This window comes from Hippopotamus amphibius, chromosome X (genome assembly GCF_030028045.1).
Source record: "Hippopotamus amphibius kiboko isolate mHipAmp2 chromosome X, mHipAmp2.hap2, whole genome shotgun sequence".
NCBI lineage: Eukaryota > Metazoa > Chordata > Mammalia > Artiodactyla > Hippopotamidae > Hippopotamus > Hippopotamus amphibius.
The window spans coordinates 27,485,780-27,500,662 of NC_080203.1; the positions used below are offsets into that span (position 1 = coordinate 27,485,780).

The following is a 14,883-nucleotide window of genomic DNA, read 5'->3' on the forward strand; positions in this document are numbered from 1 at the left end:
GTCATTATCTTTAATTTCTTAACATTTCATTAAAATATAGCACACATACAGAAAAGGACAAAAGTCCTAACTGTACAGCACAGTGAATTATCCAAGTAAGAAATACCTGGTAACCACTGTGAATATATTCTACCACTGATAGCATGCTTTTTCTCTATCTTTTGATAAAAAGATATTCTTAATTTTGACATAGTTCAATTTATTGTCTTTTACCTTATAGTTAACATTTTTGTGTACAGTAAAAAAAAATTTTCTGTACCCTAAGATCATGAAATTGTTTTCTTATGTTGTTATAGAAGCTTTGTCAGTTTATGTTCAGTACATTCTATCAGGAATTGATTTTGAACATAGGGTGAAGTAGAGATGAATTTTTTCTTAATGGAACCATTTAATTTAAAACAGTAGTCATTTTCCACTTGCCTACAGTACCACCTTTACCATAAATCAAGTATCCTTATATGTATGAATCTGTTTTAGGACTCTATTTACCCTCATTGGTATATTTACCATTGTATCAATGCCCACTGTCTAAATTAACATAGCTTTATAATGTCTTGCTATCAGCTAGAGTACATCTTCTCACTTATTCTGCTTCTTTCTTTGGCTGATCAGTATTCACATTAACGTACAAACACACACACACACACACACAGCTGCCCAGATATTAATAAGGCTGCATTGAATCTGCAGAAGAACTTGGGAGAAATTAGCATCTTTAATTTTGAGTTTTTCAATTCATGAACATGTTATAGCTTTCCATTTATCCAGGTCTTCTAGTTTCTCTCATAAAGTTTTATAGTTTTCCAGTATAAGTTTTGCAAATATTTTGTTAAAATTATTACTAGGTATATGATATTGTGATGCTCTTATAAATGGTATTTTAAAATTTTCTCGTTGTTTGCTATTGATATACAGAAATAACTTTTTAACTTATATTAACCTACTATCTAGAGATCTTGCTAAATTCACATTAATTCTAATAGTTTATCTGTACAGATTCTTTTTGTAGTCTGTACATGCACAATCATACTATCCTTGATTAATGATTATCTTATTTATTCCTTTTCAGTTTTTATACTTTTTTTACTTTTTCTTACATTATTGCACTGGCTGGGACCTCTAGAATTATGTTGCATAGAAGTGATGATCATAGACATCTTTTCTGTCTCAATAATAGAAGAAAAGATTTTAACATCTCAGTATTAGAAATAATGTTTGCTGTGGGTTTTTTGTAGCTAATCTTTATCAGTTAAAGTTCCTTTTAGTCTTAGTTTGCTATAAGTTTTTATTATGAATGAATGTTTACTATTTTATCAAATACGCATTATATATCTGTGGAGATGATCGTATGAGTTTTCTCTTTTATTCCATATATATGATGCATTATAATGATGGAGTTTCAAATTTTAAAGCAATCTTGCATTTCTAGAATAAGCACAAATTGGTCACTATACAATTTCCTGTTATGTAATACCAGTTTTGCTGTGTTAATATTTTGTTTATTGTTTTTGCATCCATATTTATGAGTGAGATTGGCCTGTATTTTTTCTTATAATATCCTTGTCAGAATTTTACATCAAGGTTATGTTGGCCCATAAAGCACATTGCAAAGTGTTTTCTCTTTTTCTGTTCTTTGGGAGAGGTTATTCAAGACTGGCAATTTTTCTTCCTTTAAAAGCTTGGTGTATTCTATAAAACTCCTAGAGGAAAACATAGGCAGAACACTCTATGACATACATCAAAGCAAGATCCTTTTTGACCCACTTCCTAGAATCATGGAAATAAAATCAAGAATAAACAAATGGGACCTCATGAAACTTAAAAGCTTTTGCACAGCAAAAGAAACCATAAACAAGACTAAAAGGCAACCCTCAGAATGGGAAAAAATAATTGCCTAGGAAACAACGGACAAAGGATTAACCTCCAAAATATACAAGCAGCTCATGAAGCTTAATACCAAAAAAGCAAATAACCCAATCCACAAATGGGCAGAAGACCTCAATAGACATTTCTCCAAAGAAGACATACAGATGGCCAACAAACACATGAAAAGATGCTCAACATCACTCATCATCAGAGAAATGCAAGTCAAAGCCACAATGAGGTATCACCTCACACCGATCAGAATGGCCATCATCACAAAATCTGGAAACCACAAATGTTGGAGAGGGTGTGGAGAAAAGGGAACTCTCCTGCACTGTTGGTGGGACTGTAAGTTGGTACAGCCACTATGGAAAACAATTTGGAGGGTCCTTAAAAAACTACAAATAGAACTACCATATGATCCAGTCATCCCACTCCTGGGCATATACCCAAAGAAAACCATAATCCCAAAAGAAACTTGTACCATCATGTTTATTGCAGCACTACTTACAATAGCCAGGACATGGAAGCAACCTAAATGCCCATCAACAAATGAATGGATACAGAAGATGTGGCATATATATCCAATGGAATATTACTCAGCTCTAAAAAGGGATGAGATGGAGCTATATGTAATGAGGTGGATAGAACTACAATCTGTCATACAGAGTGAAGTAAGTCAGAAAGAGAAGGACAAATATTGTATGCTAACTCACATATACGGAATCTAAAAATGGTACTGATGAACTCAGTGACAAGAATAAGGATGCAGATACAGAGAATGGACGGAAGAACTCGAGGTATGGGAGGGGGCGGGGGGTGAAGGGGAAGCTGAGACGAAGCAAGAGAGTAGCACAGAAATGTATATACTACCAACTGTAAAATAGATAGTCAGTGGGAAGTTGTTGTATAACAAAGGGAGTCCAACTCGAGGATGGAAGATGCCTTAGAGGACTGGGGCGGGGAGGGTGGGGGGGACTCGAGGTGGGGGGAGTCAAGGAAGGGAGGGAATATGGGGATTTGTGTATAAAAACAGATGATTGAACTTGGTGTACCCCCCCAAAAAAAAAAAGTTTGGTGTATTTACAAGTGATGTCATCTGAGACTATAATTTTTTGTGGAAGGGGGAATATTTTTCATTGTTTATTAAGGTTTTTTAAGGAGACTATTCAGTTTCCTTTTTCTCTTGTGTTTATTATTATAAGCTGTACTTTTCTGGGATTTTTTCCATTCCACTGAAAGTTTTACATATATTGACAAAAAGTTGTTTATGATATCCTCTTATGATGTTTTATGTTGGAAGGATCTGCAACAATGTCATCTTTTTCATTCCTGATATCAGTTATTTGGGTCTTTTGTATTTTCTTCTTGGTCAGTCCCCATCAGGGGTTTGTCAGTTTTATTAGTCTATGCAAATCATCAAGTATTGGCTTTGTTGATCCTTTCTATCATATGTTTGTTCTTATTTAATTAATTTCAGCTTTTATAATTATTATTGTCTTCGTTATACCCTCTTGGAGTTTACTTTGCTCTTCTTTTTTTAATCTTTTAATCTTTTAGAATTGAATGCTTGGGTCATTGTTTTTCAGCTGGTTTTCCTTTCTAGCTTATAAATTTTCCTATACACAGGGACTGAGTTATGTTACACAAATTTTGATATATGGTACCTTCATTTTCATTCATTTCAAAATATTATCATATTTCCATGATGATTTCTTCTTTGTTCTATAGTTCATTCAGATGTCTATTTCTTAATTTCCAAATTATGTGGATTTTATAATTATCTTTTATCACTGATTTTATAATTATCTTTGATTACTGATTACTGTTTAATTTCATAGTAGGTAGAAAACATGCTATATATAATTTAAATACTTAGAAATACGTTAAGACTTGCTTTATAGCCCAGCATGTGGTCAATATTTGTAACTATTCTATGTGCACTTGAAATTTCTGTGTATGTTGCAAGTATTTAATGCAGTGTTCTGTATGTATCAGTTAGATCAAATTTGTTAATCCTGTTGGTCAAATATTCCATATTCTTTCTGAGTCGTCTGCTTGTTCTGTCAGTTAATGAGAAAGGGGGTCACAGAAGTCTCTGATTATAATTGTGAATCTGCCTTTTTCTCTTTTTTGTTCCTTCAGTTTTGCTTCAGTATTTGGCTTGATGTTTTCTACTGTATTGGAAATTTCTTAGTCATTATCTAGTTAAGTATTTTTTCTGTACCCATGAAACTGACAAAAGTTTTACCCAACCTTTGAGCCTTCCAGCTGCATCTACCAGAATTGACAGACACTTCTAGAAGAGAAGCATCCATAAATGTCAGACACCTCTCTGGGTTTTTGCTTTCTCCTGGAACTTGGCCCAGTAATTCTTTACTCTTTTGTGAATTCTAGTAACACCGAACAAATTTTAAAATATATTTTGTCTAGATTTTCTAGCTCTCATCAAAAGAGAATAGTAAAAATTACTTAGGTCACAATCACTAGAAACAGAGCTCCACGTTTACATTTTTATATGAGTACTTGACAAACTATCTCTTACCTAGCTCCTGAAAAATACAAGGCTTTAGAAATATTGAACACAGGGCACTCCATTGCACATATTATGATAAGGTAATATTTTATTTCACTATTGTTTTCTAACCCCCCCCAATTTTATTATTATTATAATTATTGTTGTTGTTTTTGTTACTATTATATAGTCAATGCTTCTTTGCCATCTCTCTGGGCTAGTGGATAGTTTATTAGTCCCCATCTCATTGAGATTGCAGCTTTTCAAGGGTTGTCCTTGCTTTCCGCAGGCGTTTCCATCCAACTTCCCATTTTAAATGGGCCAAAGACCTCATCTCTTTTCCCTTTGTGGACACAGATACCCAAGCCCCTAGTCATTACTGGATATAATAACCCCTCTAAGCTGCCAGACAGCTGACATATGCTTACGTCTTTGACTGTTAGCATACTCTTTGCTTCCAGCTTTTGAGAATTTCTCTTTCTTGTGAGCTAAGACATGCAATTTAAAAAATTATTCAATATTTCTAAGGGTTTATATCAAGGTGGTTTAAAGATAGCCTAGTCTGCCATTTTTCTGATACTGTTCATCCAGTCCTACTACTTTTCAGGAAATCATCAGAATGATATATTCCTATGTCTAAAATTTATAGTTGTATAAAGCAATATATGCAAAATGTTTGCCTCTTGTTGTTTCACTCAGCTTTGGCTTGATTGGCTTTGACCAATTTAGCTTTCTAATCTTAGAAAGGCCCTTTCAGTTCAGCTTTTAGTGTCTTGAGGGAGGCCATTAAGGGGAGCACAATTACAATACCAAACTCACTATAAGAACTGAATTTTAAAATCTAGATTATCAATCATAGATTCCGAATCAAGATATAACAGAGTGTTGGTGCTAATTCAAGATTAATCTACTTGAGCTCCCATTTATTAGGCTAAGTCCCCCCTTTTTGGAACTTTCTGAGTCCTGGACTTTTGACACAACGTGGTGGTCCCACACAGTTTTCTATTCACTCTTCCACCCAGTGCAATCTGGCTTTACAACTACCACTTTATCAATACAGCTCTTCCTAAAGTTACCAACAGTTTCCACATTGGTAAATCCAGTGGGTGCTTCTCTGCCCATGTCTCACTTGACCTCTCAGCAATATTTTATATGTAACAGAAACCAGTGTGTGGCATTTCGGGGACTCTGAGGAGCTCTGGTTCTTTATGTCTCAGCAAAGAAGGAATTCAGCAAGAGGCAAAGTTATAGATAAGAAGTGATTTATTAGGATAGGACATTTGTGAGGCTTACATGCAGGTGAGCAAGAGAGTGCCACACCCTGAGAACTTAGTGGACTACAGTTTTATAGTCAAAGGAAAAGTGGGGAAGAGGAAAAGACCACCTTCTTCCTCATTCTTGAGTAGACGTCAGGCTTCCATCATCAGCTCCTCCTCCGTGTTGCCTGGGGGAGTTTTCTTGTCCCTACATGGTCAAGCCGGGACTGTCGCGGCACAATGGAAATGAGCAAAAAGGCAGTAACAGATACTAAAATATGGTAAATAATTTCAGGTTTCAGTATAATGTCACTTTTTTCTTATATTTGTGTTTTCAGTGCGTGCAGAGGAGCATGTCCTAGGAATCATTAACTTACTGAGCTCACTGGGCAAGGTGTGAGTCTCATGCCACCACTGTTTTATTCTTTGGGGGCATGTCTCATGTGTCTGTTGCATGGTTTTGTTGCTAAGCGAGCCTGCTTGGTTTTGTGGTTAAGCAAACCTGCTTTCCTGAGTGATCATTAACTTACAGGGGTCTCCCATACTTTTTTCTTTACTTACAGTCTCCTAGTGGGATTAAGTATTTAATGTCTTACTTTGGCCCTTTACTCTGTCACTATCATAACCAACCCCTTCTTCATGAAAAAGTGTCCTTTTTTGGCTTTAGCTACACTACAATCTACTGGATTTCCTCCTGTCACTCACTGCCCTCTCCTTCCCAGTCTCCTTTGATGGTTCCTCTTTTTCTACCTTATCTTTAAATCATGGAACACCTCAGGGCTCATTCCTTAGGGGATATCACCAGTCTCAAACCTAGATGCTAAATACCACCTATATGCTAATGGTTGCCAATTTCATATCTCTAGCCCTGACCTGGCAAATTCATATATCTTACTGCTTAATTGACATCTTCATTTGGCTGCCTATATGTTATCTCAAAGTTAATCTGTTTGCTCTTCCATCTTATGCTTCCTTCATCCTTTTCTATTTCGCTAGTGACAGCATTATCCACCCATTTGTTTAAGCCAAAACTTTCATTCTGCCCTTTCCTTCATTTCCTATATCCCCTCTAAAGGAATTCATATTGGTTCTACCTCCAAACTGCCCAATGACCCTGTCAGGTGTAAATATTATTACTTCCATTATGTAGTTACACAAGCAGAGATTAAGAAAGCATGTTAGTAATTTGCCTACGGATACACAGCTTTTATGCAGAGGAATTCTTATTCCAAACCGTTTACTTTTTCTATGATATCTTGACCCTCAAAGAATACTTGTGAATGAATTAGTGAATATATTGTTCCAGATAGTAATAAAATTCATAATCGTGGCTTTATCAGAAGAATATTCTCACCGACTGAAAAAGAACTGTGCTATCTACAGAGTAGAAACCTTTGCTACATATGAAGAGCTTTATTACATGTAATATAGGGTAATACTTATATCATCATATGTCAATATCTCTCAATATATAAAACCAGTTTCGGAATTTGAGACTATGAAGGATAGACAACCTGGCTTACGGAACACCCTCTTTTTCATTCAAGGATATGTGGCCAATTGTACCCAAAACCTATTGCATTCTTTCAATAGGCTTTTATCTCACTTCTGCTCCTCTAGCAAGGGAATTTGATCAAGAAACAAGCTAGCCAAACTTTTATTTTGGCTTTCTACTGTCGTGATTTTATTAATATTCAGTGTTTCTCAAAAACAGTCAAAGAAACAGAAGAGAAAAACTGGGCAGAGCTAGTAATACACCTTCATTATATTGGCTAAATATTGAATGGCATTTTGAGATAAGAAGACTGTGTATTGTAATCAACCAAGAGTCATTTTAAATGCTTAAAATAAATGCAAATATTGTTAGTATGATCAGGGAAAGCAGTTGATTACTGTCACTGGCAGCTTTACCTCTTGTATATTATGAATTTTATTAGCAAGTTATCTTTCTGATTGTAAAAACCTGTCTTCCTGAATGAAGTTAGGGCACTATTTTACTATGTGTGTTTTCCCCAGTGATTTCTTATAGCATCACAAAAATCCCTGCAACATTATCTGTGATCTTAATGAATTTTTTAGTGAAAACCACTTGACATTTGTTTGGCACTGACTTCATCTCTAAGCCTTGAATGCTGTTATAATTTTGCAGACTTCTCAAAAGCAATATGATGTAGAGTTTATTTTATACATAGAGACATACCTACCTTTTTTAACAGAGTTCCTTGTACATTCACACAAATGCTAGAGGTCTTTGTGACATTTTGTTTACATATTTTAAATATAGGTATAGACTGAGATTTTGGTAATTCTAATGTCTTTTTGAAAGAGTGGGCTGTGGTTGTAATAAAATCTGTAAATGTATCTTCTTGGAATTCCCCACAGAGCTCTGTACCATGGAGTGTGGTAGCCATGGGGTCTGCTCAAGGGGAATTTGCCAGTGCGAAGAAGGTTGGGTAGGACCAACATGTGAAGAACGTTCCTGTCATTCTCACTGTGCTGAGCATGGCCAATGCAAAGATGGAAAATGTGAGTGCAGCCCTGGATGGGAGGGCGACCACTGCACAATTGGTAAGTACCGCCATACTTTGAACAAAGTAAATTGGATTAATTGAAGTAAAGCAGTCTAACAAGTCAATCACCAGGCTTTTTGTAGAATTTGAGATGGGAAGAGAGAAGAAGTAGGGAGGGTTGGCCATAAGTTTGAAAGTTTCCTTAACTGGAAGGTTTCCTGTTTTGTTGATAATATCTTACTTATTTCTGTGTCTTTTCCTTTTTCATTACTTCAGTATTCTTTATATTTTCTGCTTTCAAGTGCTTTGAGTTACTCAAATGAAAGATGATACATTAGAATATAGCGTCATTAGTTAATGAGAGGTGGTTTTGTTGTAAAGGTAACATTCGCTGGCCATTTTTCCTTTTGAAAAGTTAGGTTGTTTTGGTTGAAAGCACTTAGAGGCAATTTCATTAAATGGGACTACTTTATCTGGTGCCATTCAGTATCATTAAGGGCTGTCTTTTAATGTGTGTAAGGAAAACACTCCCAACCTACCATCAAGAGAACATCTGTGTTGAATTGTTTATTGGGTAGTATAGAGAGTTTGTACCAAGGCATCCACCCTCTCTCATCCCTTGTCACCAATTTCACTAATTTTCAGGATGCTGCCTGAGAGAACAGTCTATGGGTGTGAGAAAGTCTATGTAATAATTAATCTATCACGTGATCTTCACACCATAAAAAATACTCATAACAATGAAATTTTCATTTATAAAATACTTAATTTTTCTGAAAAAAATATCAAATACACATACATGTATCTGCCACAGAGGTTCCCTACATATATAGAGGGACAGGTATGATTATCACCGTTCAGCTAAGGAAAGTAGGGCACAGAATGTCCCAGTGTCGTTCTATGAGCACGCAGAAAATTTATACAGTGCAAAAGCAAGCGTGGGCCTCTGGATACGCAATTCACTGTTTGTGGGCTTTTTCCCCCCTCTAGACTGCACTACGGCTTTCATTTTTAGGTGAAAGTATTTTGTTATAATGGTTGGAACCTGCCAAAGTAATGTATAATATATGTAACATATATAACATATAATTTTAATAAACTGCATTACTACTCTACTAAAGGTACAGTAAGTCTTGTTCTGTGACTGTGGAAAATATTTAAGATTCATTAAAAAGGTGGTGAGGGGTGAGATTCAGCTGCAGCTTGAGTAATTACATTCCAGCACTAGAGTAAGTTTATTGCCTTCACATAGGAGGATTTAAATATTGTGATGATTACCAAAGGTGGTTACTCCAGAACTCCCTTCTAAAGATATTACTAATAAGAAGTTCGAGCTAGTGCTCTTTCATGAAAGTCATTACTGAAATGTAAAAATGCAGTTCTTATACTTTTAATGAAATATGACACTTTTTTAGGAAGCCTAATAGAGTTTCTTGCAGAAAAGCCATTAATATCTTTCCCACAGAAAATATTATTCACAAACTACACAGGCCAGTGTACCAACTTTTGAGCTGCAGGCATTTCAGAGTTCACAGTTTGCTGTTCTCCTCCCAGGCAACAGATGGTAAACCATTAGTACTTGTTGTATAGCTTTGGTTTCCCAGAAATTCATTCAATCACTCTTTTCCTCCCTTTTTAGCTCACTACTTAGATGCTGTCCGAGGTAAGCTTGTTCTCTCTAGTTTTATAACAGAAAAATATTTTAAACCAAAAATATGCACGTGGGAAAGGAAGTGTCGGTCGGTGGGGTTTTGGTAGTAGTGGTGTTGTTTTTAATTTTGGCAATCTTACTTAAGTGTAATATTGTCAGGTTCATGCTATAATAGACTTAAAAGTGATTTGCTTTCCCAATGTCAAAGATTCATTTTTTGCCATAGAGTTTAATAGATTGATAAGCAGTTTTAAGAATTATTTTTCTTTGTCTTTATGTTGAGGGGGGTGTGTGTGTGTGTGTCTGTTTATATGACAGAATGACAGAGAGGAAATTATTAAATGAACTAGGTTTAGGTAGACAGCTAAACTTTTTCTTTAACATAACAATATAGCTTTAAGTCCATGTACAGTATCCTTACAAGGGCAGAAGAATTATTCCCCTGTTAGTACCTCATCAACCACTCCCCCAGGGATATGCATTTGATAGAGACCGCAAGGGTTTTTCTTTTGGATATCCTGGTGCCTTTCATTACCTCAGCCTCAGAAGGTTGAAAATGTCCTACTCAAATTATCCCTAATTTCTCTTTATCCACAGTATGTGCATGAAAATGGAACTAGATAAATTTCTTTCTTAATTTTATACATGTTCATCCTATATTACTTCATGAGGACTACATATATAATCTTTTCATATTTTCTAACAGCCATCTGTCATTTTATTTTAAAGTCTTTTCTTCCTCTGGTGTGTTGATAGTTTCTAGGAAAACCATTTGCAAGAAACACTAGAATACTTCTACAGATTTTTTTAAAAAACGTTCTTTTGCTTTTTATACTTCTGGAATTTTCTTTCAAAGACAGAAAATGAAAAGAATATTGATTGGACTGTCTCCTGTAAAATCCAGACCTGGTCCTGCATTGCTCTTGGGGAAATTTCCAGAAGCTATATGCCATTATTGCTCTCTCTGTTCATCTGCCCAATAAGCACTTGGGACGTGCAGAGTTGCCCTTTGGAATAGCCTATCTCTGAACCACTGGTAGAAAGAGTAGGTCATCCCTGAGAAGTTAAAAGTCTAAATAGAGACCATCGTCAGTGTTTGTGGTTAGGGTTATCAATGGATAGAAGTCATTTAAGCATAATAATTTCCTCTTGACTATATTTTCCAGTTATTCTCTAGAAGTCTGAAAGTCTAAATTTGGCATGCGTTAATTCCATAAACATTTGTTGAGCACTTACTATAGGTATACTATTATGCTAGTCTCTGAGAGAGATACCAGATAAGTAAAAAAAGCAATCCTTAGCTCTCAGATCAATAATAATCTCGAAGAGAAAAGCTGAATAGATGTAAAGCAACTGCAGCACATTTCTAAGGGACCATATGGGCAATTAACGGCATGGTCTGAACTGTATACCAACATACCTGAGTCCTGAAGCAACATATCACAAGGGAAAAATCAGCACAGAGTAGCAGTAGTTAGCAGAAGTATGTTCATAGAATCTGCTGTCTTTTCCCAACTTTTTTGGCCATAACTAGATACAATATCATCTATCCAGTTTTGATTGCGAAGAGGAGATACCTTTTTCGAAAAGAAACAAAAAGCATTTCTTGTCCCCATCATAGTTTTTATCCTGTCTGAATCAGAGGTTGGGAATTGGGGTTAGCATTAATAATGTTTAATTGGCTCTCTAAGGAAAAGCACAGCAGAGTAAGGGATAACAAGTTCCCTGGGAAGGTGGTATAAGCAAGCAAGCTCCTCTTCCATTTATTCAACACCTCATCTGAATGGAGCCCAGATGATTCGATTTTTCCCTATAGGCAGATACATCATTGTTGGCCAGTCCCATTCTGATGTCTCTGAATTTGTTACTCTCTGCTGTCTTTTCAGATGGCTGCCCAGGGCTCTGCTTTGGAAATGGGCGATGTACCCTGGATCAAAATGGTTGGCACTGTGTGTGTCAGGTGGGTTGGAGTGGGACAGGCTGCAATGTTGTCATGGAAATGCTTTGTGGAGATAACTTGGACAATGATGGAGGTGAGTCATTTATTAAATGTTCGTATGAGAAAGGAATAGCCCAGCCTCTAGCACAATGATGACCAATCTGGCCAAGAGTGAAAACTAAGAATCCTCGGTATTAACAATATAAGGTCATAGTATTTTTTAAACCTCAACTTATTGAATATTTACAGTAACCAGGCAATACTCCAAACTCTTTGCACGTATTATATCTCATTTAATTCTTACAATAACACTATGAGGTATAGGTTTTATTTTCCCTATTTATAAATGGGAAAACTAATGCTTGGAATGGGGATGGTACGGGACTTTTCCAAGATCACACAGCTAGAAAAAAACAGAACCAAGTTTCCAATTCAGGGCTATATGTCTTCAGTTTCTGTTTTCTTACTTGTTACAACCATGCTGCCTCCAGTATCTGTGGCACTTATTATACTAAACTAAATCCATGTACCACTGTCTAAACTGTCAGATGCCAGTGTAGCTTTTGTGAGGTAGTTTTCTTTGTTCTTAGTTATTCAGAGCTCCCTCTTGTGTCTTTACCTTTTAGTACCACTTTATATCTTTCAAAGGACACAGCGTCAAGACAATTCACGGTAGCATATTTTATATTTAATTCAAGAGCTGCACATGTTTTAAAAAGCCATATGTGGCTCCAAGGCCTCAGGGTAACCACTTCTATTTTAGTCAAGCAAACAAAGGCATCTAATACGTTGTACACTCAGGCCTCAAAACAGCCCAGATCACCTCTGAATGAGCCTAAAACAACAAGTCCTCACTTTCCTCTTACTTTCTATTCAAGAAAACATGAAATTCACCAAAAAACCCCACTTATTTCTGATTTATGTATATTAACTTAAAATGAAGCAAGGTATTAAATTTGACTCCTCAAGGTTCCTGTTTGTGCTTGGATAGTTACACACCTTGTCTTTTGAATCCAAACAGGTCTTAAGACAATAAGGTAGCAGTCACCGTTTAAGCACCAAATTGGGGGTAAAAGTGTCCTCTTTTATTGTTCTGGCTAACAGTTTACCTTTAAAAGTTATAAGACCTTATGAATTTTAAGTAGAAGCAACTTTCTGATTAAGAGCACAGGGCTTTGAAGTTAGAATTTCTGGATTCAAGTACTGGCTCTGCTTTGTACTTCTGGCTATAGGGTTTGGGAGAGTTTCTTGCTATCTCTGTACTTCAATTTCCTTATCTTCAAAATGGGGCCGATAGTAATAATAACTATCTAAGACGGTTGTTATAAGTATTAAATAAGATAATTCAAGTGCACTACTTAAAAGATGATAGACTATACCAGTCACCACTCCTTCGACACACATGTGCACACGCAAAGACACACAAACACACACACATACTTACACATACACACACACACACACACACACACACACACTAAACTTAGGATAACAGACCATTTTCTGAAGAGACTGTTTACTTCCTATCAAAATTGAAATTTTTGTTTGGGAGGCCAGAGTGAGATTTTCAATTAAATGATACACTGATCAACTATTCACTTGACTTTTATGGTCCACCAAGACTCATCTTTTTTTTTTTTCTCAGTTCATCATTTAAGTCCCAACTCAAGCCATATCTCCCATGTTACCTCTGATGTCCACCACCCCGGTCTACCATGGTGTTTATCACATGCACCATACAATCAAGCACTTCATTATATCCTGTCTATATTGTTTTCTTGTTACATGCTAAGTGTGACCCAGAGTCCATAGTTTGATGCCCAATATAATTACTAATAATATTAGCTCACTTGTATTCAGGCTTTACTATATACAAGGCACTATGCTGAGTCTTTTATGTGAATAATTTCACTTAATCCTCATGAGGTAGAAACTACTATTAATACTACATGACAGATTAGGAAACTGAGGCACCGAGAAATTAAATAAATTGCTCAAGATAAATATAGAAAGTAAATGATACAGCCAGAGTATAAACCTAGGTGGTCTGCTTCATTCCAAAAAAGATTGGCGGTAGTAATGGAGATTTCTCAACTGATATATTGATTAAAATGTTATGCTCAGAAAATACATTAACAACTTATGCAAGTATTATTTCTGACTCAGAGTTGAGCTAAAATAAGTTTCCTGCTTAATAAAGTACAGCTTGATAAAAATAATTGAATAATTATCAAGCATTTTCTATGGCCTCAAGGTCACCTCAGGGGAGCCAAAAATGTTTAATGAGTGGGTCAATTAAATATTAATGAAATGGGACTTCCCTGGTGGCACAGTGGTTAAGAATCCACCTGCCAATGCAGGGGACACAGGTTCGATCCCTGGTCCAGGAAGATCCCACATGCCATGGAGCAACTAAGCCCATGCGTCACAACAACTGAGCCTGCGCTCTAGAGTCCATGAGCCGCAGCTACTGAGCCCATGTGTCACAACTACTGAAGCCTGAGTGCCTAGAGCCTGTGCTCCACAACAAGAGAAGCCACTGCAATAAGAACCAGGCACCACAGTGAGGAGCAGCCCCCACTCGCCACAGCTAGAGAAAGCCCACGCACAGCAACGAAGACGCAACGCAGCCATAAATAAATAAATAATAAATAAATAAATAAATAAATCTTTAAAAATTAATGAAATAATGGATTATCAATTTCCAATATCTATGGTATCTATAGATAGAAAAGGTATAGAAGATGTTGCTGAATGTGTATTGACCGATGAACATTCCTTTAAAACAGCATATCTATGTGGGAATCAAAAATCAAAAACCCTGATTTGAGTTTAGTGTATTTGTATAATTGTCTCTTTAGAGAGTAGCAGAGGGAGGCTCCTTGAGATATTCAGTTATCATTTTTTCCTTTGGTAGGATTAAAAAGATATTGATGACAACTAAATATTTAGTTCTACCTTGAGATACAAAGATGGATTAAATAAACCTCTGAAAGCCCCAAGACTAAGATTTTGAACAGTAAATCCATTTTTATACTGTGTAAGTAACACCCCTAAGAATATATTAAATGCCCTTCATTTGGTGGTGTCTGCTTTCCAGCTATCCAGAATGATTGGATGTACCTAATGGTTAATATTTGCATACTTGT

At 36.1% G+C, this 14,883-nt stretch overlaps 1 protein-coding gene across 4 annotated transcripts in view; it reads left to right on the forward strand.

The window, feature by feature from the left end:
• TENM1 (teneurin transmembrane protein 1) overlaps positions 1 to 14,883 on the forward strand; it is a 538,104-nt gene that overhangs the window by 356,012 nt on the left and 167,209 nt on the right. For all 4 annotated transcript variants that reach the window (XM_057718000.1, XM_057718002.1, XM_057718001.1 and 1 more), the window contains 3 exons: positions 8,017 to 8,202; positions 9,784 to 9,807; positions 11,682 to 11,828. In XM_057718000.1, the coding sequence (XP_057573983.1) occupies positions 8,017 to 8,202; positions 9,784 to 9,807; positions 11,682 to 11,828 (357 nt within the window). The remainder of the gene's footprint in view (positions 1 to 8,016; positions 8,203 to 9,783; positions 9,808 to 11,681; positions 11,829 to 14,883) is intronic.